Source organism: Gobio gobio, assembly GCF_949357685.1.
Source record: "Gobio gobio genome assembly, chromosome: 7".
In the NCBI taxonomy this organism is placed as follows: Eukaryota; Metazoa; Chordata; class Actinopteri; order Cypriniformes; family Gobionidae; genus Gobio; species Gobio gobio.
In genome coordinates this window covers 45,160,042-45,183,976 of record NC_137103.1, presented here as the reverse complement: position 1 = coordinate 45,183,976, position 23,935 = coordinate 45,160,042, and the positions used below count along the sequence as shown (strand labels likewise).

Below are 23,935 nucleotides of genomic sequence, written 5' to 3'. Positions count from 1 at the left end.
CCAGTGCCACAGCAGCTTACGCAGAGCTCCAGACTCAAAGCCATCCAAATGTGATAATGCAACGACTCTTAACAGCTCTAAGTTTGGTCAGCTCTAAATAGAACTTGGCAAAAGTGAATCAACACTCCTGTATTGTGCAATGTTCACGCGTGTTTGCATTGCAAAAGACCTGTAACATGACCTTTGTAGATATCAGCACAGTTAGAATATATGTGTTGTCATATTTTAATGAATAACTAATAATAATTCATATTTATATTGGCTTTTAAAAAAATATATGAACTACATGTCCTGTCCCAACTTCTGTTTTAAAAGGAAATCCGTTGACATGGGAATTATATTAAGTAATATCATTGGCTTTTTAACTCTTCACTGACTGATTCCTTTTCTGCTAAACTGTTGCATGGCTCTGTTTCTCTGTATTAGGTTTGTCTCTATAAAATTTGTTTCATTGGGGTAAAGTTCTGTGTATTTGAACACCATTAGTGTTCAAATACACTCCAGGCTGACCTCATATGTCTTATCCTGTGACTACAGTTTCTGTCATGGTAAAAGTCACCGACTAAAATCAGATCACTCAGTGTCAATGCTCTTTTCTCTCTTGTTCCAGGAGAAGGAAGGCTGGCATTCTGCCCAGCTTGGAGGACCTGCTGTTTTACAGTATTGCCGAAGGCCAGGAGAGGATTCCAGCTCACAAATTCATTACTGTGAGTGACAGCACTCCCTTTACACATGTTTATATGCACAGGAACAGATATTTTAGGCTTTAGCATGTTTGTTTACAACTCCTGCTAGCAGGTCACCCCTCCCTTGTGATAGTATGACTGAAGGAAGGACCGATGGGGTCAGTGTGTACAGTTACTGATGTGTTGTTACTGTTATCAGTGCCTCTAAATGGGGCACAGAGCCATGTTTTATTACACCAAGGCTATTTTATCTAACCTGACTGACAAATGTAGTAAAACCCCCCTGATAAGAGTGTTTTGATTTATTGATAGTAATGAGTAAATCCATCGAAAATGAGCTGTTAAGTTAACTCTTATTTGCGCTTATGGAAATCTCTTGTTTATGTGTGCGTTCAGGCACTGAAGGCCACTGGACTTCGAACGGGAGATCCACGGCTGAAAGAATGTATGGACATGTTGAAAGTCACCCTCAAATCCACGTCAGATGGCGTAATGCTAGACCGACATCTGTTCAAAAAGTAAGTTGACACTGTTTTTAATGTGCTGTTGTATATTCAGGATATATGCACAGTCATGAAAGAAGCTGGAAATATCAGGGAGGAGTTGTTATTTTCCAGGCCTGGAATGATTAGTAAAATCTATTAAAAAAAATTGAACGAGCAGCTCAGATTGTGTGTGCGCTACTGTTCAAAGTACGTTTGGGGATTTTTTTTCTTCAAATATTGTTGAAAGAAGTCTCTTATACTCACAGAGGCTGCATTTATTCGATCAAAATAATAATAGTATGGTAAAATATTAGTACAATTTAAAATAACTGTTTTAATTAATTCATGGTTTTTGGGGCGGATTCTGATTCAAATTCTGATGTTTGAATTTGTGAAATATTATTTTTCATTATACCCTAATAAAGAAAAATGGTTTAGACCAGGATGAATGCTCACGGTTGTATACTGCAAATTTGCAAATGTAAATATTCCATGCAGCCGTACAATATAATTACCATAAAGTGTATACACAGATCAAGCATAACATTATGACCACTGAAGTGAATAACACTGATTATCTCTTCATCACGGCACCTGTTAGTGGGTAGGATATATTAGGCAGCATGTGAACATCTTGTCCTCAAAGTTGATGTGTTAGAAGCAGGAAAAATGGGCAAGCGTAAGGATTTGAGCGAGTTCGACAAGGGCCAAATTGTGATGGCTAGACGACTGGGTCAGAGCATGTCCAAATCTGGAGCTCTTATGGGGTGTTACCGATCTGCAGTGGTCAGTATCTATCAAAAGTGGTCCAAGGAAGGAACAGTGGTGAACCGGCGACAGTTGATCAACGTGGGGAGCGAAGGCTGGCCGTGTTGTCCGATCAAACAGACAAGCTACTGTAGCTCAGTAGCTTGGCACGTGAGCATTAGAACTGGACCACGGAGCAATGGAAGAGGGTGGCCTGGTCTGATGAATCACGTTTTCTTTTACCTGGGGAACACATGGCACCAGGATGCACTATGGGAAGAAGGCAAGCCAGGAGGAAGTGTGATGCTTTGGGCAATGTTCTGCTGGACAGGACTTAAAGGATCTGCTGCTAACATCTTGGTGCCAGGTACCACAGTACACCTTCAGGGATCTAGTTGAGCCCATGCCTCGACGGGTCAGGGCTGTTTTGGCAGCAAAAAGGGGACCAACACAATATTATCATTAATGTTATGCCTGATCGGTGTATATTCGGTGAACTAGTAGAATGATAGTATAATTGCACCAATCATTTACTATAACTATATTTAGCCCACATGCAGTTTCCCAGGTAATTCAAGGTGAGAAATTATTAATTTCTCAGCTAAAATAATACCCTGCAGGTGAGAAGAGCGAAAAAAAGGTGTTTCCTTATGAGATTCTGTTTAAACAGGATTCTGTTTGATGACCTCTGTGTGGATCTGTCTGCTGACAAACACATTGGGATTTTAAAGTTCCTCATACACATTTAGATAATACACATATACGATTGATTGCATATATTTTACTGTGCATAAGAGTTGTGGTTGATGGGTGGCAATTTGCATCTTATTGATAGTAATCACTGTCTTTTGGCCACACGAGCGAACCCTGACAATCTGCTCCTTCTAGCTGTGTGTCACTCTTCAGACATGATCCATAAACGCCTCCCTCCATTACCAGCCTGATAGATGTCTGTTTTTCAGCTTCTCTGCTGTTGGTGCTGTGTTTACCACCCTGGTCGATCTGGCTTCCACTGACAGCTTCATTACAGACCGAAGGGATGGATGCAATGGTGTCAGCTTGTAGAGGCTTGATAGATTATGGCAGTGAGTGACCTTGCATGGCAGATAGGGCCATAAAGAGACAGAGCGAGAGATGATTTTTCGAATTGAATACTAGTGTACTACCTAAAGTTGCATTTTTTTTTTCATTTAACCATTTTAAAGAAATGAACATAGCGTTTGAAACATATGATGAAAATGTTCTCTCAATAAACAAAGCTGTTTTTTATCACTCAACACAGTGAGAAAATTTGACTGACGTGTGCAGTATGAGATGTTTAAGTCCCCATGAAATCAAAATGGAAGTGTTTTGGCATTTAGAATGAATATGTCTGCCTTGCTAGTGTGCTTCAAAACATTGACACATTTAGAAGATATAAGCAATTAAATCAAACTTTTGGTATCTCAGTTCCGCCTCTATGAATCAATGATTTTGATGACATCACTCTGCACTTCAGCTTCTCATCTGATTTTATGTCCAATCAAATGCTCTAGAATCGAAAGCGCCCCGCCCCCTACATTATAAATAAATGCTGAAGCTGCGGCTAAAATTGGTCATTTGTTCACACATTTACAGTGGTTTTTTTTACATGTTGAATGGCATATAGTGCACTATATAGGGGATGGGGAATGATTCAGGTAGTGTAAATATGCTGTTCATTGGGGCCTAGTACCTAGCGCCATGTGCTCTGCTGTATGATGCACATTTTTGCAAAAGTGGCAAGTCATCCAGGTTTTCTATTCATACAGATTGTATTGTATATGGTGCACAGTATACATACTACAGAAATAGTAGTATGCTGTTCCCAGAGGTGTCAAAAGTATTCGCATTCATTACTCAGGTAGAAGTATAGATACTGGGGTTTAAAAAGACTTCTGTAGAAGTTGAAGTATCAACTCAAGCTTTTTACTCAAGTAAAAGTGTAAAAGTACTGGTTTCAAAACTACTTAAAGTATAAAAGTAATGTAAGGGGAAAAATGCCTTTAAAGGGGTAGTTCACCCAAAAATGAAAATTCTGTCATCATTTACTCACCCTCAACCGATATTGTTCCAACCGATATGAGTTTCTTTGTTCTGAAGATTGAAGAATGTTTGTAACCAAGCAGATTATATGCAACCATTAACCATTATTTTCCCCTACTATGGCAGTCAATGGTTGCTCTATCTGCTTGGTTACAAACATTCTTCAAAATATCTGCAGAACAAAGAAACTCATATCGGTTTGGAACAACTTGAGGGTGAGTAAATGATGACAGAATTTTCATTTTTGGGTGAAGTATCCCTTTAAGGACAAAAGATTAGGCCGCGCCACAGTGCATACCCCACCTCCTCAAAAAAACATTTTTCTAAAGGCCATTGTTCTGCCCCCGCTTCTGTGTGTGTGTGGCACAGTCTAGCCTTTTACATCAGCTCGGCAGATAGTTAACAGTTTCCCCAAGACAAAGAATGAAGCTTGTTTATCCTTTCCAAACTTTACTCAGGAAGCACTGTAAAACTGCAAAGAACAATACATTTCAGTATTCCATTCAAATACAGAAGTTGTTTATGAATAATATTGCAATTTAATCTGATAAACATAAAAATAAATGCGCTAGCTTAATGCTAACTTCTATGGGAATTTACATTACGAAGCTAGGGTTTAGCATATGCGATCAAAATGCACATTCAGAACTAACAAAGGATATCATACTATTATTCTTAGTGCTAGATGATGAGATAACTATATGACTTCGTACTTACAGACAAACGTGTTTTCTGACCAAATTAAATCAAGAGAGAAAAATGAGGCCGCTTAATTCACCGAGAGACACTGAACTGACGCGAGACTGCTAGTAAAATGTAAACAACATGCTAGGTTAGGAATCGCCACAAGAGGTCTCTCTTTGCCCAGATAAACAACAGAACATAACACTCCCCGCTTGTTATAATGTATTATAACACTATTCCCTTTTTACAAGTAGAATAACTTCTGAGACTGGTCTAGAATACACCCGCTGAGTGTCTCGTCTGCCCACCCTCACATCCACTTTGCGAACTTTAGAATCTTTGCTGGGAATGGCGTTCACCACCACTCCGACGGGCCATTCATTCCGCTTGACCTGAGCATCCTTGAGCAGCACAACATCTCCTTCGCTCAGGTTTGGCTTGTCCACGTGCCACTTTCTCCTCGGTTGGAGTAACACCAGGTATTCTTGACGCCAGCGTTTCCAGAATGAGTCGGCTAACGCCTGCACTTGCTTCCACTGCTTGCTGTAAAGGTCTTTAAGGTCATACTCTCCCGCTGGTGGCAGCACTGGGTCGACTTTCTGTGTTAGCAGCATGGCAGGTGTGAGCACTGTGGGCATGTCTGGGTCGGATGACACAGGAACAAGGGGTCTAGCGTTCATAATGGCCATAACTTCAGCCATGAGTGTGACCAAAACTTCATGAGACAGGTGGGCAGTGTTTGTCTGCAACAACAGTGCATCCAGTATCCTACGGGCAATACCTATCATACGCTCCCACACTCCACCCATATGGGAAGAGTGGGGGGGATTAAAGGTCCAGGTGCAGCTTTGATTGTGAAGGTAAGCATTTAGTTCCTGATCATCAGATTTGATCTGAAGTTCCTTGCATGCCCCAATGAAGTTCGTTCCCTGGTCAGAACGAAACAGGCGGACAGGACCACGGACCGCTGTGAATCTCCTTAATGAATTAACAAAGCTTGAGGAGGACAGAGACTCGAGAACTTCGATATGCACAGCTCTTGTTACCATGCAAGTAAAGATGACTGCCCAGCGTTTGTTCTCTGCAATGCCGCCGCGAGTTCGTCTTGAGCTTATGGTCCATGGGCCGAACACATCGACACCTACATTTGTGAACGGAGGACCTGGGTCGAGTCGTTCAGCAGGTAGGCTTGACATTTTTTGTTCTTCCATTCTTCCTCTCAGCTTATTACAGGTCACACATTTATGTATGATGCTTGACACCAGTCTCTTGCCTCCAATCAGCCACAATCCAGCAGAGCGAACAGCACCCTCTGTCAGATGTCTTCCCTGATGAGCGACCTTTGCATGGTAATGTCTCACCAATAAGGTTGCTACGTGGTGCTTTCCGGAGACAATGATTGGGTGTTTCTCTTCCCAGGGTATGTCAGCCAAAGGAATGCGTCCTCCAACTCTCAGAAGGCCGTCCTTATCCACAATTGGATTCAGTTTCCTCAGAGGGCTCGACTTTGGAACGACTTCACCTCTGGAAAGGCATTTCATCTCCTCAGCAAATGTATCGTGTTGAGCGTTTCTGATGACTATTAGTCTTGCTTGTGTCAGCTCATCCGTATTGGCGATTGAGCCCTTTGTATAAGACCTGGCCTTGTGTATGAGCTTGGAAAAGGCTCGAATAAGTGACTTCCAGTTGGAGAAGCGTTCAAATCGGTTTGATCCCAGCTCTCCTTCAAAGGTCTTGGTTATGAAAGCTTGGATCTGTGGGCGTACGTCTGCGTCTGCTTCAGGGTCAATGAGCTCAAACTCCTCTGGCGGTGTGGTGTCTTTGGCTAAGAAGGCTGGACCTTTGAACCAGTTGGTGTCTTTCAACATGGCAGCTGGCACTGAGCGAGTCCCATGGTCTGCAGGGTTGTGTTCTGTGCTGACAAAGTGCCATTGTTCCGGGCTTGAAGACTTTCTGATGCGTGTGACTCTGTTGGAGACATATACATAGAATCTTCTACTTGTGTTGTTGATGTAGCCCAATACAATCCGACTGTCTGTGTAGAATGTGACCTTGTGGATGTCTACGTCAAGCTCTTCTTTAATTAAGTCTGCCAATTCAACAGCCAAGACAGCAGCACAAAGCTCGAGCCGTGGAACAGTGTGTGGGGGATGAGGAGCCAGCTTTGCCTTGCCCATGAGGAATCCAATGTGAGTGTGTCCATTTTTATCTGTTGCTTTGAGATAAGCCACTGCTGATATGGCCATAGTGGAGGCGTCGGAGAAGATGCAGAGTTCTCTGTGTTTTGTGGAGCACAAGGAAACTGCCGCATAGGGTCTGTCAATTTGAAGCTGCTCAAGCTCACAGAGTGAGTCCGTCCACATTTTCCACTGTTCCTCTTTCAGCGCTGGCAGAGGAGCATCCCATTCAGCTTGCTCGGCAGACAGCTCTCTGACTAAGACCTTTCCTTTGATTGTGACAGGTGCTACAAACCCCAGGGGGTCGTAAAGTCCATTGACTGTAGAAAGGATTCCCCTTCTAGTAAAAGGCTTCTTTTCTCTAGATACACGGAATGTGAACGTGTCTGACTGTAAGTTCCAGGTGAGTCCCAAACTCCGCTGCAGTGGCAAGGGGTCAACAGTTAGCTCTAGATCCACCAAGTCTTTGGCCCTCTCCTCAGGGGGAAAGGCATCCATCACAGTACGACTGTTAGAGGCTATTTTGTGTAACTTGATGCTTGACTCTGCTAATATCTCTTTTGTGTTTTTCAGTACAGCGATGGCCTTTTCGTCGGTGGGGAATGAGGAGAGCCCATCATCAACATAGAAATTTCTCATGACAAACTGTGTAGCTTCACTGTCCCGTTCCTTTACTCCATGCAAGGCTGCTCTTCTCAGGCCGTAGATGGCTACTGCAGGGGAAGGAGAATTGCCAAAAACGTGCACTTTCATGCGATACTCAGTGATGTGTTTGTTTGGGTTGTTGTCTTTGAACCACAAAAATCTTAGAAAATCACGATGATCTTCATGGACAATGAAGCAGTAGAACATCTGCTGGACATCTGCAGTTACCGCTACAGGCTCTCTACGGAAACGCATGAGGACCCCCAATAGGGTGTTGTTCATGTCGGGCCCACTGAGAAGAACGTCGTTAAGGGAGGTGCCTTCGTGTTTCGCACTGGAATCAAACACTACACGTATTTGGTCTTTTTTCTGTGGGTGATAAACGCCGAATATTGGTAGGTACCAGCATTCTTGTTGTGGCCTCAGTGCTGGGGCAAGCTCCGCTTGATCAGCATCAAACATTGCTTGCATGAAGTTGAAGAAGTGTTCTTTCATGCCATGTTTCTTCTCCAGCATGCGACAGAGGGAGGCGAGGCGATTGAGAGCATGTTGTCTGTTGTTGGGCAGACGCAGCCTGTTTGGCTTAAATGGCAGCGGTGCTACCCAGCAGTTTGCTTCGTCTATGTAGACTTCCTTATCCATGAGGTTAAGGAACAACTCATCTTCGATGGACAGGCCAAGCTGATCGTCGCGCCGTGTTCTTTGAAACACGTCTCTGCTCAGGCTATCTGCTTCATTGGCTGCATGAGACACACATGGAAAGGTGTGGGGTGGTACAGCACTGTCAATCTTCTCTCTGACCATTAAGTTGCTGATGCATGGGTTTAGGATGGAGTGGCGTCCGCTTGTCAGCACACTGGTTCTGAAGACGCTGGCAGTAGTGGTTTTATGTGCTCTTCCCAGACACACATCTCCGATTATCACCCATCCAAGGTCGAGTCGCTGTGCAAACGGTGCATTGTGTGGCCCATTACATTGTTCACGCACTTTGTGCAGCCGTATTATGTCTCGCCCAAGTAGGAGGAGGATGGACGCATTGGGATCCAGGGCTGGGATTTTGTCTGCCAAGTGTTTGAGGTGCGGATGATGTCTGGCTACCTCTGGTGATGGTATTTCGGACCTGTCGTCTGGCAGCATGTCACACTCAATCAGAGTAGGCAAGGAAATGTGGATGTTACCGTCTACTGATTCCACTATGAAGTTGCTGGCGCGTCTCCCTGCTGTATCCACCACTCCTGAGCATGTCTTCAGAGTGTACCTCGACCCTGCACCTTGAATTCCAAAATGTTCAAAGAATTCTGTTCTTCCAAGGGACTTATTGCTCTGCTCGTCAAGAACTATGTAGGTCTTCATGGCTTTGTCTCTTTGTCCAGCAGGATACACTAAGGCGAGACAGATTTTGGAACAGGATTTTGACGTGTTCACACTCCCACAGATTTCTGTGCATTTGGACGTCACAGACGGAATGGCCTCCTGCGGCTGCCGCTCCCCGCTGTGATCCACGGTACTCACATGTACATCAGTTTTCCATGGGGCGGGCCCTGGATGTAGCGCTGACAGGTGTTTGTCACTGTTGCACTCCTGGCACAGCAGAGGCCTGTTACAGTCCTTAGCAACATGAGTGGATGAAGCACAGCACTTGAAACAGATGCGTTTTTCTTTCAGATACGTTTTCCTTTCCTCCAAAGTTTTGTTTCTGAAGCCACGACATTTTCTCAATGGATGAGGCTTGTTATGTAGTGGGCACTGTTTGTCGGGATCCTCTTGTTTCCTGACTATTGTTGTATTATCTCTGTTGCTGTCACTTGTTGAGATTTCAGTCCTCCTTACAGCAACTGATGTTCTCACGTGATGACTGGCTGGCTGATAAGCACTCTTTTCTGTCTTTGTTGCACACCATGCTCCTGTAATGCTGGCAAAACTAGGATCGTTGCGTATTTTTGCCTGTTCACAAACAAAGTTGACGAATACTCCAAAGGGAGGATATGGCACCCTGTGTTGTTCTTTGTAACGTGATCCTACAGTAATCCACCTCTCTTGTAGGTTGGGAGGGAGTTTCTGGACTATTGGGCTTACTCCACGGGAGGTGTTGAGATATGAGAGACCAGGTAAGTATCCATCTGCTCGGGCTGCTTCAAGTTCCATGAGAATGTCTCCCAGTTCTCTTAACTTGTGGTTTTCTTTGGCTGAGATCTTAGGAAATTCCTCAGCTTTTCTCAGAAGAGCATTTTCAATCTCCTCAGGTGAGCCATAAACATCCTCCAGTCTTTGCCATAACATCCTGAGGCCAGTGGGTGCATTGTGAATGTGTACCGCTCTGATTCTTTTAGCTTGCTCAGATGACGAAGGCCCAAGCCATTTGCACAGCAAATCAAGTTCCTCTCTAGCGGAGAGTTTCAGGTCATCAGTTGAACTGATAAAGGACGCCTTCCAGGCCCAGTAGTTCTCCGGCTTGTCGTCGAACTTCAGTAGACCCGAGCTCACCAGCTCTCGTCGCATCAGGTACTTCCCTAGATCTGTTGCAGTCATTGCACTGGGTGGGCTTGTGTTGTACATAGGGAGTTGGGAGGGCTGTGTGTAGTAAAACTGGGGAGGCTTGAAATCGTCACTGGTTTGTTTCACATTGTGGGAGAGCTCACTGTATGATTTTCTCTGTGCAGTGCTGGTTATCTGATTTGGGGTCCAGATTGGTTCTCCTTTGTACGAGTGATTTTGAGTTTGTTCAAGAAACTTGTGTTCACTGATTTTACTTGGTGACGCGTTGACCTGATTGTCATATCTGTTCGCTTCACTGCTGTCCATGAAAAGCTGGCGCACTGGTGAAGTCGTCTGTGGTCTTGTATCTGATTGTGAAACTGCAACTAAATTTACTGTATTGGCTGCTTTTGCACTCTGATAAAGCTGGTGACCTGGATGTATGACAGGAATCTGCATTGCAGCATTTCCACAATGAATTTCGACTGGAGTTAGAGGCATTGGGTTTTTTTCTATTTGTTGAAGTGGATTTAACAGTTCATATTCCTCCTCAGCAGCTGCTTCAAGACTTTCAGCTTCGGCGTTAGCAGCAGCCGCCGCCTTTGCTAATTTCAGTTCATGCAAACTAGCGTTTAGAATGGCTTGTTGTTTTATTAGTTCTGCCTCTTTTCTAGCAAATGCAAGCTCAGCACGTGCGGCTTCTGCTTTAGCCCGTGCTTTCAATGCCATAGAATTAGCCACAGATTGTCTGCTGGTTCTTGAGCAGTTAGATATTTGTGATCTGGTTTCTAATCCATCCAAATCTTCTTCTTGTATTCTGTGTGTCATGATGGTTGCTTTAAGTGATTTTCTACTTACAGATCGACAAACGCTGGCCGTTAGAAGAGTTATGTCTTTTTACTGTTCTGCCCCCGCTTCTGTGTGTGTGTGGCACAGTCTAGCCTTTTACATCAGCTCGGCAGATAGTTAACAGTTTCCCCAAGACAAAGAATGAAGCTTGTTTATCCTTTCCAAACTTTACTCAGGAAGCACTGTAAAACTGCAAAGAACAATACATTTCAGTATTCCATTCAAATACAGAAGTTGTTTATGAATAATATTGCAATTTAATCTGATAAACATAAAAATAAATGCGCTAGCTTAATGCTAACTTCTATGGGAATTTACATTACGAAGCTAGGGTTTAGCATATGCGATCAAAATGCACATTCAGAACTAACAAAGGATATCATACTATTATTCTTAGTGCTAGATGATGAGATAACTATATGACTTCGTACTTACAGACAAACGTGTTTTCTGACCAAATTAAATCAAGAGAGAAAAATGAGGCCGCTTAATTCACCGAGAGACACTGAACTGACGCGAGACTGCTAGTAAAATGTAAACAACATGCTAGGTTAGGAATCGCCACAAGAGGTCTCTCTTTGCCCAGATAAACAACAGAACATAACAGCCATAATGACTATAATGTTATATTAAAAAGTTAATGTTGAACATTTTTAGATGCACTTGGCTACCCGTTTCAGTTGCATATATTACCATTGAAAATGAACGCATTTTAGGACAATGCAAATACATTAAAGAACCATATACTACTGAGCATTAACGTGTTTCATGGAGCGCAGGATTTGATGACTAATTGCCTATAAATATTGTAAAGTTGCAAAAAGTCAAAATTCAGAGTCATGTTATCAATAACCATTTTTTGAATGTGTGATTAGTGTGGCCAGATTTGGTAGACGATTTCCAGCCCAAAAACCTCACCAAATGTACATTTATATTCCAAAAAAATGGTTATTGATAACATGCCTGGTTATTGATAACAATTTTGACTTTTTGCACCTTTACAATACTTATAGGCAACTAGTCACTCCAAGAAAAAAACCCAAAACTTTAACTGCCAAAATAATATGATGATATTTTATTGCCATACCAATCAATGTTGATAAGTAAGTTACCATTTTATCTCCTTAAAACATAACATTGATGATTAAAAAAAAAAAAAAAATCCCAGTAAAACGGATCAAATATGACTATATGTCCAGAACGGCTATCCCTCAGAAAAACACATACATAATTTTCAATGTCAACAGTAAGAAGCCAATCTACGTGCAAAAAGTGCCCAATATAGAGATTGGAAAAAGCAATGTAATAAACAGGCATTTCACATGTTAATGCATATACACCACTGCCAAAATGCGTAATTCATTGATACTGTACAATAATCCGTCAACAAATAAATAACAATTCGCTTACCTTTATGTTGCACTTTGCTTTGACAAAACTACAGTATGTCTTTCGTGAAGTACATGGCACATGCACTTAGCACAGTCAAAATGGATTAATGGTTGATTTAAACCTCTTTCAGCAGCTGTCGGGGTTGCTAGTTGCAGATGTAGTTGCAAGTGTGTATATGACGATGGACAGGAGTCACGGTTATATTTATAAAGAGTCTTCGAGTCACAGGTGTAATTCACGTTTGAGAGTTGAGTCACTCTCCCACTCTTTACTGTAGATACAACTTACTGTATATTTATGCCACTGGCATAGCGATCGCTGGAATATACAGCTAAAGTTATCGCGCTAAAAACCCGGCTAAAGTCATGAATGAGCACGTCTGCCTGCTGATCGCTGATTGGCTGAAAGTGCGTGTTCGTCGGCGAGAACCCGCCCTATCTGGCAGCATGGTGTGTGATTTGTGCAGGTGCAGGCGTGATTGATCGCCTACAACCCAATAGGGTGTCGGAATGGTTTGTGTTTATCCTTCTCATCCAACCACAATCAAATTCACTCTGTCCGGATGGCACGATTTAACTGGATAGTTTTTTTTTATGACAAGCTGTAATGAAAACATGCTGAAATGGAATAGGAGTAACGAGGCTATTTTTAAAATGTAAAGAGTAGAAAGTACAGATAATTGCTTGAAAATGTAAGGAGTAGAAGTAAAAAGTAGGCTGAAAAATAATTACTCCAGTAAAGTATAGATACCCAAAATTTCTACTTAAGTAAGGTAACAAAGTATTTGTACTTTGTTACTTGACACCTCTGGCTGTTCCAAACATTGGTTCCTCTCTAGCTTCTCCTGCCCTAGAGATGCAAGTAATAGATTATCTTTTGACAATTCACATCCACATAAATCTGAGCAGCAGCAGCACAGTGCACAGCTATTTTGAGCTTGTCCATTCAGGGACTTTGATGAAGCAACTGGGCCAATATTTCAGACACAATCACAGGAGAGGTTTGTGTATATGAACGCTGTACTTCCCTCTGCCTCAGTGGAATCACCAAGCTTTGAAACCAGCCGTGGCTTCCTCTCTCACGCCATAGATGTTTTGACATTTTTGCAATAAATCTTCAATCTTTCAGTGGGAAATGTGCTTTGGAACAGATCCAGCATTTTGGATCTCTTCTTCCTTTTGATCAAAGTGGATCTAAACGTTAACAATTGCTACAGAAAGTCTGTGTTTCTAATGTGTGTTGCATTGATTCTTGTGAGCTGTAATTCATACAAAAGTGTTTTTTTAAATGTAAAAAATTCTTGACAAGTATCCAGTTTATGCAGATAATTGGTCATATAGTGGAGTTAATAGTTATGTCTAATTTAAGTAACACATTTATCTGTTATATTTGTCCTATAATTATCCAGGAGGGGAAAAAATACACAAATAAACAAAAAGACATAAATGCTGAGAAAGCCACTAGTAGGGATACATTCTTCAGCTCTGTGATGTTCTTGTTTCTCCAGGTGTGTCCAGAGCAACATTGTTCTCCTAACCCAGGCCTTCAGGAAGAAGTTTGCCATCCCTGATTTTCAGACTTTCGCCTCTCACATCGATGCACTGTATGAGAAAGGCCGTAATCTTTCCGGGGGCCTGGTAAGATGAGAGAAACGGAAATAATAACACCTAGTGATTCAACTAAAATGTCTTTTCTACTTGATGCAGCCTTTGTTTCTGCTGACTTCTTTCTTTTGCTCACAGGTTGCTGACTACATTCCCCAACTTGCCAAATTCAGCCCAGATCTGTGGGCTGTTTCCCTTTGCACAGTAGATGGACAAAGGTATGAATCATACACCTTCATCTACTGACAGGAACTATTTATTTAGAGATTTAGATTATTTTAGCATCATCTAATGAGAGGAACTACTTATTTTTACCATCAGGGACTGCATGTATCACATTACAATTTTCATATTTCAACAAGCTTTGATAATCTATTTGGGTATTTATTAACCAAACCACTTGAATTGTGCTATCACTCACCATTCACTATGTACATTTTGACAAGTACCGGAAATACTTAATGTACATTGGCCACAAACCCATCAGATAAAGTGGCAGCTAATCTTATCATTCAATAAATGCTCCAATATTCTCCTTGACTAGTCATCCAGCATAGATAAAACATGCTAAATGTTAATCCTCCTATGTGCGAATCATTGATAACAGGACTATAAACTCAGTCATAAATGATTCCCTTAATACTTAAACCTGTTTGTCATGGTACATCCTTTGATCTCTGATAATTAGGACATGGATATAATCTGTATGTTTTACCCCATGCTATAGAATTTGTTTTAAAGATACACGGGGTGCCTGCATAGCTCTGTTGTGATTGCTATGGCCATTCACCTGTTACACAGTAACTAGCTCTTTTAGTCAACAACGCTGCCAGAGCCTTGACCTATTGGTGGAAATTGATGGAATGACTTCACTTTGTTCTTTTCAGATCTTTACTCAAAGTGCCTAATTAACTGAATCACATTCTAGCAAATTTGTAACAGTTGTTTAATAAATGAAATAAATAGAACTCATACTCTGAAATGTGTTGTTACATAATGACATATTCACAATTTTAATGTCACTGCAACAACAAAAAACAACAACAAAACAGACAACATAATTACTGCATATTGATAGGGTTTTTCCTGCTTTGAAAATACTTTGTCTGCTGCCAAAATGTCCCGATTATTTAATGTGACCATATCTGTCGTACCGGTACTCGCTGGTGGTTTTAAAATGCTCTAAAACACTCCCGTTAGTGTTTGTGTAAGCACTCTGTGAAGAGCGTCAGAGGTGTCTATTTAGCTTTGTGCACCTTACAGTGTAATTGAGTGATTACAATGGCACAGATCTTTGCTCGCATTCTGTATATAAAATATATTTTACACGCTGCTAATTACACATTGCAAAGTTTCTGGTTTGACAACCGTATTTGAATGCCTGATTGAATCCGATTGACAGTGATAACCATCGCAAATGGACGCAGCAAAACAATCTGATACTGTATGTCAGATGATCTGTGCATTAAGTCTTGTGTAAATGCAGAATAATAGACCTGCCAATTATCTATGTAATGTTACTTTGTTGTTCATTTTATTACTTACTTTTCAAATCAGTCACTCAGTGACTTTTTACATATACATTTACAGATTTTTAAATATAAAATAATTCTACGCACTTTGTTTTCTGATCTGTCCTGACAGTTACTATTTTTATTTGCATTTTTGGGGGGATTTATTGTCAGTACTGGGCTTGCAGTTCACATTTGTAGGGTACTTTGTGTGTGGATGATCGTGTTCGTTCACCACCATTGAAGACCATTTTTGACCCCGGAAAAACCCTTATTGACACCACCAACTATTTTAAATAAGATTTAGAAGAGAAAAAAGAGATAATTTTTCTCATAATATTAAGAGAGAGAGAGAGAGAGAACCCTTATACAACATATAAATGTATTGTTTAGTTTAAGTTTGAAGTTGTTCCAATAGTTTTTTCTTACCTATTGTGATGTATATCCAAGTGAAATGGAGAAAAATTGTAGGACAGGACTTGATTTATTTTAGAAGAGTGGTCTGTAGGTCTTCATATCATGTGAGAGTCACAGTTTGGCCTTTAGGTTCTGCTTTAGGTTCTTTATTCTTTTGTTTGTTTGCTTATGTGGACTATAGGATGTTATCTCTGGTTCTGATCTCTGTTTACTTGTTTGCACAGACACACAGTGGGTGACACTAAAGTGCCATTTTGCCTTCAGTCGTGCGTGAAGCCGCTCAAGTACGCTATTGCCGTGCACGACCATGGCACTGAATATGTGCACCGGTTCATTGGGAAAGAACCCAGTGGCTTACGCTTCAACAAGCTCTTCCTGGATGAGGATGGTAAGAATTAGAACCATCAGCTTCTGCATGACTGCTTTCTTGTCTGCATGTGTTTTAAATTTTAAACACGTAACTCTAAGAGACATAAGAAATGTTATTGTCCCACAGATAAACCCCATAACCCAATGGTGAATGCTGGTGCAATCGTGTGTACCTCTCTTATTAAGGTAAGCATCTTCCACTTGTTTTTTTTTGTTTTATTTTCATGTTAGAAATAGTTTTTGACTACTTCTCCTAACTGTACTCACATTTACCTAATTTGAATTAGCCAGAACAGACTATGTGTTATTGGCTGAATGTTGTTGTAGGCAGTAATCATATCGAGAACTTTTGGTTGTAGTTGTATTTTATAGATTGTATGAATAAGTGATTGTGAGCAATGCTGCCTAGACTAAGGCCAATTGACCATCAGTGTGTATTTTAGATGCTGCTTGTCTTTTCTGTGTGTTTTATTACTGTACACAGTACACCTACTCAATGCCTCCACTTTCATTGTGAACTACAATGTGTGGAGATCATCCCGTTTTCAGGACCATTATTGTTAGAAGTCTGTTTGCAATGAATTTTAAGTAAAATTCATTCAGACTTTCTATGCCCCACATTTTACACCCTCTCTTGGGCTGGGTGATATAGCTAAAAAATATATATATACTATATATATAACCTTATAAATATTTTGTATTTCTAAGTTTATTTTTATATAAATTAGGCATTTTTTTAATGATTTATACAAAATTTGCACAAATAATATGATTATACAAAAAGATATAATTATATTATTGACGACGGGCCGTTTAATTTTTTGAAAAATAATGCACACCCGAGGTGGTAATGCAGTCACGACGTGAAGTGGAGTATAAGTATATATAGTATTTTTTATATAATATAATATAATCCAAAATGTAATAGTTATTCCAAGGAAAAAAATACAAATAACTACATTTATATTTTTATTAGGGCTGTCAAAATTAACGTTTCAATTTTGAATTTTTTTTTTTTAAAGCGTTAGAAATATTGATCGTTAAATGATCACACAATTCATTCAAGTGCTTTTAAACCATTCAAGCTTGATAAAACAGTGTTAAAATTACTTTATTTAATTTCTGTAGCTATATTTCCTGCCTGAATATTATTGTTAGATCTACAAAAAAAGCACTGTTTACAAGGTTACTTACTGTAGGTCAAAAACAATGAAAGTAATGTGGGTTTTTTGTGGCTGGGCCAGTGAAAATTTTAGCAGAGCAAAAGTAAAAATCTATCAGCCTGACTTGGCCACTAGTCAAAATCCTTAGCGTTGAACCTTGCTACATTTAATGCACAGCTTAATATTTAATGGGTTTATGTGAAGATTGTGCTAAGTTCACTTAAATTAAAAGTTGTTATATTTATTTTAAAGCCTATTAAATGTTAAAGAATTATGGCTTTTAATTATACTGTAATGTTGAATGGCTATAATCCTGCTACTTTTAAACATTTTCTTGAAACTTGACTTTCAAATCGATATGATATTCACAGTGTTGCTTGATTTTATATCACCAGAAAAATCATGGCAAATATATTGTGAATATTGGATATATCGCTCACCCTTAAAATCCACCATATGCATCATATTATACATTTAGAGTATTTGCTAAAAGCATATGTAGTGGGTTTATGAAGCCTGGCTGGTGTTTCTTGGAGTTGTTTGCACCTTTTGGTTGTGTTTGTGTTACAGCTGTTGTACCTTGGTCTTATATGTGTTTTGGTCCGTGTGCAAACACACAAGACAGGAAAAACACTCCAGCTGGGTTAATAGTGGTTTTGTAATTTAATGTCTAGATTTAAGTGTTCTTATTGTACAATATGCTCACAGTCGAGCCCTTGTATACAGTATGCATGTGTACGCTTTATGCAAAGTGATCATATCTAAACAAAACACGCATACAAATGCACAACACCCGTTTCCAGAAGGCTTTTCCAAGCTGGGTAGACAGGAACTATTGTCATCCTCTGCTTCGACAGGCTTGCATAAGAGAAACTATTCATATTTTTATGCATTTATTAGGGCTGTCAATTTAACGCGTTAATTTAGTGCTGTAAATCTTTTAACTACTTAGTTTACATGGAAAAACACTGTAAATGGACAAAACAAGCTGACCCCGAATGCAAAATGAAGATAAAACAAACAATATATTGACTTTTGAATCTTCATTTGGGGGCTTTTCTCAGCAAATATGGGTAATATGCAATTTAATTCATTAATTTGTTGCAAACCATATAATTATATCGATTAAAATTTCAATTGACAGCCCTAGAATTTATTTGAACCCAGCACCAATTCACACATTAGAAGGATGCACCATCACACTGCGTGATGAATGTTCGGCATCCTGTGAACTGAGAAATTCAGCCTCACATCTCCCATCAAACCTAAACTCAACCATCGTGATTGCTCTTCTCATGTTGTTCTCCTGTGAATGATACTGGTGTGACGCAAAATGTCTTTCACCCCTCTGATGTGTTCTGATAGGTCAGTGCTGAATGCAAGTCGTGCCTGTCAGGTTGCTTTGCACCTAAGTAACGCATGACATCATTTCCTCCTTTCCTTCCGAGTCCTTGAGCACCACCTTGAGCGTGTACTAAAAGCGTGTGATATGCTGTTGAAGGCTCTGTGTGCTGTTTTATGTTGTTGCATATTTTGCAGACGTAGGATCTGTGGGATTTTTTGACCACTGCTGCAGGTCAATGACGTTGGTAATTTTTCCTTTCCATTTTTCCTCCCTCCCCATGAACAAGCCTGGATACTAAAATATCAGTAGTGCCATTGTGTTCCTTAATAAGACGGCGACTGTATAAAATAGAGCATCTGTGCAGGACCAAATTACCTTTAGTGCTGGAAGCTACGGAAGCCCACAGAGGCCATGCGGTATTTTATTCTTCCTTCAGGGCTTGATAAAAAAATTATGATGCATGGCCTTTGTGGGTTTCTGCAGTAAACTGGGTATGCAGTACATTCAGCTTTTTCCCTCATGTGAGATATAATGTGCAGCAGGGGTGTAAAAAGTACAGCTTACATTTATTATAGGCACTGTGACTTTTTTTAAATTGAGTAAAATTTTGATTAAACAAAATTACAAAAGTTTCCACATTTAATTGTAATGAAATATTAAACAGAATAAAGAAATGCAATAAAGAAACTTGTAAAGCAGCAGGCCATTTAATAAAGTTTTCTTTGTTTTCTGTAATGCCATGATTTTGTATGACACATTTTGTTTTCTATTATTTATATTTGTAGTATTTTTCAAATATGTATATTGTAAAAAGTCTTATACAAAAACGTTGTATTGAACCTTTTAACAGACCATTGAAATTAGCAGTGGTATAGACTAGTTTAGATCAGCAATGGTTTATCTTTAAATTAAATTGCTTTAGGTGTCATGGCTTCTGATTACATTTTACACTAAAATAGATTTAGGACCAGATTTACTAACAATTAGCTCTTTTGGCGTTAAAAAACTACTGCCAGGATTTACTAAAGACGCGGAGTGAAAAATGATCACTGAAATGGCGTGGACAGGGTTATTTTTGCGGCTGACCTTATTGCATATGCATTTGTAGGAGTTTCCTCCTACAAATCAATCACGCAAGGTGATTTACTAAGGTTTGCGCTCATCAATGTACTGGTGTTTGTGCCATTATTTACTGCCCTAAAAAAGCACATCTTAAATCAGACACTAACTGGTAGATTGCGTTGATCATTATGGAAATGACCCGGCTGCGTCTGTGTTCTTTAATTTGCACGTCGTCAGTAGATTGCGCGCAGAATTTTCCACTCCCATCTGCATTTTTTTGGAATTGCAATCTCATGCTAATTTGCCCTGTTTAGTAAATCTGGCCCCAAATTGGCTGTATAAGTATGAAATATTGTGCTTAAAGCTACACTGTGTAACTTTTTTAGTCTATTCTTAGCTAAAAACACTTAGTTCTTTCAAAAATATATGTGCTCATTAATGTATATTTACTTCTTTCAAGTAATAAAGTATTCTCGTAAGTTTATAATATGCCATTGAAAATACATAAGGTAATGGGATCTGACGGTGGTCGCCATGTTGCCCCTCCATCTTGAAAGTACATTAGCCAAAGAGGGACATACCCGTAAATTCAAGCTTCACCTTTCGCGTTTTAACACTCGATGGCACTGTACAAAATTCTCTGCCTCGCGCATGTGCGCGTCAACTTGTTCAGACTTGTCTGGTGCATGTGCAGAGAGTTTTCATCTCAGCAGCTCCAGTAACAGAGTTATACGGAGTTTTCCTGGCTTGTTTATTCCTCAAAAGTCTGTTTTTCCTTGTGTGGTATTTCTGTGCGTTAATAACTCCGTAAGTAATAATAGTTATTGTCATTGTAGAATGTAGATGTGTTTCAGTGTGTGTCATCGCGTAATTCAGTTGATGTCACCTCAGAAGTATTTTTGTGTCAACATACAATAGCGTAATGCTCACCTATTTGAATAATCATTCAGTTATTTTGTTATCAACAATGTTTATTCGTTTTTAGAAAATATTTGCTTGTAATGTATGTTGATGGAAACATGGGCGTCGGAAGCAAAAAAAATGTGGGTGGGTCCTCAGAATTTTTTTACTGGAGTAGATGCCAATTACATTAAGTACAAATATACCGCTTTACTTGGTAAACGTATAGGTCGGAAAGACAAAATTACGTAAATCAATCGCCATTTCATTGAGAGCGACAGTAGTGTAGGGGTAAGACGCACGGCATCTAGTTTTGACACAAATCGACCGGTGGTTCGAGTCCGGCTTTCGCCGAAATCAATCTTCTCCGTTTTCCCATCACATATCAAATCGGAAAGGCATTTATTTTCAATACAAATTAAGAAAATATTAGAAAAGTGGAAATAAAGCGTCTAATATGTGTTTAATAATAAGTGTTTATCGATTAGGGTTAGGTAAACAGACATGTGCTGAATGTTAGAGACGATAAAAGTGAGTGGGTCCAATATCATTGATCGTAAAAAGTGGGTGGGTTTTGTCCCACACACATACAATGGTTCCGACGCCCATGGATGGAAATATGTATCAGGTCTGATCGGCATATTAACAATTGTTATACAGAGCGCACTGCAGTGCTAACGTTAAAGCGGCACACACACTTTTGTAACCGGACACCGCTTGTTAGCAGCAGCAGCGGCAGCTCCGCTCCTTTTAATGCAGCTGCATTTAGCACCTATATATGGTACAATAAGCTCTGGTTTACGGTTACATTATACAAATGTAACTTATAAGTATAGTTATACAGTTCTTAACTGTGTATGTATATTTACCATCCTTATTTGTTCTCTCACAGAAACCACATGTATGTACATATCCACGCAAACCTGTTTATGCCTTGCAATTGGATGACTGAATAAACATTACTATCATCGAAGTTCACTCTGGATTAGCTGCAGTTCTTTCTAGCCGAATAATTAGGCCAGTTGAGTTCCAACCATCCCTCTGCGCACAGAATATCCCACAGGCACCGTGTCGAATGTGGACGAGGTCGAACTGGAAGCCATGTTAATCTTGGACTAAACCGGCCACCGTAGGAGTTGAAACGAAATCGGAATTGAGAGGAACAGAAACTAAAATTCACTGGATGGTCATATACCTTTTCACCGCTAGATGGGGGAAAATATCACACAGTGTAGCTTTAAAATTAAGAAAAATTAAAAATAATAAAATTAATTATGATTTTAAAATGTAAATTATTCTTGTGATGGCAAAGCTGAATTTTCAGCTGCCATTACTCCAGTCTTCAGTGGTCTGGATTCTGCATCTTTCATTGGCAAAGAACCGCCCAAGAGGACTTCTGACTAACACGTAAAGCAACCAATCACCGCTCGTTTTTAGGGCCATGAAAATGTAAAGTCAATGTCCCTACGATAACAAATCGGCATGTATCTAATAAATGATTAATTCAAGATCGTTGTGCAAGTTTACTGCAACAATGGCGTCTCAAACTTTACATACTTTTGAAAATCCAGTGTTTACTTGATCCTGATAATACGCACACATTGTCACAGTTGTAAACTGGACGGCTTTCTTCTTTCATGAGGTTGTTTGGCGTTACGATGGCTTTGTTTACAGACAGGCCGTTAAAGAATGCGACGTACACGTCTCCCAAAAAACCTTTTGAATTCAACCAATAAGATGACGAATTCCAAAAGTGTTTTCCATTATGTGTGCCTTATGCATCAAGACGTTCAGCCAGCGGTCCAATGTCTGAGGCTGAGACTACATGATCCTTCAGAAATCATTCTAATATGCTGATTTGGGGCTGAAGTTCTTATTTATTATCAATATTGAAAACAGTTCTGCTTTATATTTTTGTGGAAATCGTAATGCATTTTGTTTAGCATAGAAATTTCAAATGAACGGCATTTAATAAAAGAAAAATGCAACTCTGTAAAATATTTATGAATGCATCAATGCATTCTTTTTATTTCAACAACAATTAAAAAAAAATCATACCCCAAACTATTAAACAGTAACGTATTATGCAATTTTAAGGTCCCCCTCCTTTAGAAATTTGAGTAAGAATTCAGTTTTACCAAAATAATACATAAATATAGTGATTTAGTGCAATTATTTGAGTACTTTACACCCCTGATGTTCAGCAATCTAACAAACAGTCAAACAACCACATTAGTCACTGTTCATTTATGGCAGTAATGATATCAAGCTCAATGGTTCTTAGCTCTTAGTTCTTAATTTGGTGGGTGCCTCAACCCACACTCAGTCTGGCAGGAAGCAGTAATTTAATGGACACTGATCCACACTCACTCAGAAATGCATCAACACACAATGCACAGATCCTCCTCACACATCATCTTAAGATGTTACCAACCCTGCTGACTCACATCCACTCTGTTTTTTGACTCTGTCTACAGGTCTTCACGTACACGTTTAACTCCAGTCTTTGCTCTGTAGCGGTTCATCATCATTTCCTTTGTAGAGCATAACAGTACTGTAGTAGTACACATGAAATGATTATCATCATCATCATCTTATTGATTTCTAACAACAGATTACTAACTGATGATTTTAGTGTTGTACTGGTAATATTTAAGGAATGAAATGAGTTATTCACTGTTCCTATTTATTCCCCCATTATGATATTTTAAAAATGTATTTTTATCTATTTTAATGTGATTTATTAGAAGGGAAGTATTATAAACACTCAATGAGAACAAAATATTTTGTACATGTCTTTTAATTCTTTCCTGTGTTTTTCAGCAAAGAGCAGGCAATGCTGAGAAGTTTGATTATGTGAGTCAATTATCAAAGGATTACAAAAAATCTTTTCACAGCAGGTGTTGTTTTTGGATTTACCTCTTCTGATTTCTCTTCTGCAGGTCATGAACTTCTTGAAGAAGATGGCAGGAAATGAATATGTTGGTTTCAGCAATGCCACGTATGTTGAGCTGCAATTTCTGTAGATCTTATATTAGATACCGTTGGCCAAGAGTCAAAATAAGCAGTCCTGTTTCTATGTCATGCATAATTTGCATAATTGAGACGTGTTTGCATGTCACCTGATCTAGATTTCAGTCAGAGCGTGAGTCAGGAGACAGGAATTTCGCTATTGGCTACTACCTGAAAGAAAAGAAGGTTTGTATCTCAGAGGGATTACTGGATGCAATAAATCACCTCAAAAGCGCCCTATTTCTCTCCTTTACATTTCGTCTGCTTGTCTATTTATTTAGAAACTTTTACTAGAAGCTAGGGGTTTGTTGTTTCTGAATTTTCACTCTAACCCTTCGTTTGCTTGTA

At 39.7% G+C, this 23,935-nt stretch overlaps 2 protein-coding genes across 4 annotated transcripts in view; both read left to right on the top strand.

Annotated features, from left to right (window-relative positions):
* tfpia (tissue factor pathway inhibitor a) overlaps window positions 1-23,935 on the top strand; it is a 1,059,262-nt gene that overhangs the window by 861,244 nt on the left and 174,083 nt on the right. The gene's annotated exons all lie outside the window — the stretch shown is intronic.
* glsb (glutaminase b) overlaps window positions 1-23,935 on the top strand; it is a 67,975-nt gene that overhangs the window by 21,717 nt on the left and 22,323 nt on the right. For 2 of the 3 annotated variants that reach the window (XM_079821862.1, XM_079821863.1), the window contains exons 2-10: window positions 617-707; window positions 1,083-1,204; window positions 13,712-13,841; window positions 13,947-14,026; window positions 15,961-16,124; window positions 16,233-16,291; window positions 23,399-23,431; window positions 23,518-23,576; window positions 23,707-23,773. In XM_079821862.1, coding sequence (XP_079677988.1) covers window positions 617-707; window positions 1,083-1,204; window positions 13,712-13,841; window positions 13,947-14,026; window positions 15,961-16,124; window positions 16,233-16,291; window positions 23,399-23,431; window positions 23,518-23,576; window positions 23,707-23,773 — 805 coding nt within the window. Of the gene's footprint in view, window positions 1-610; window positions 708-1,082; window positions 1,205-13,711; window positions 13,842-13,946; window positions 14,027-15,960; window positions 16,125-16,232; window positions 16,292-23,398; window positions 23,432-23,517; window positions 23,577-23,706; window positions 23,774-23,935 lie in introns of all 3 variants that reach the window. The other variant, XM_079821861.1, reaches the window with a different exon arrangement.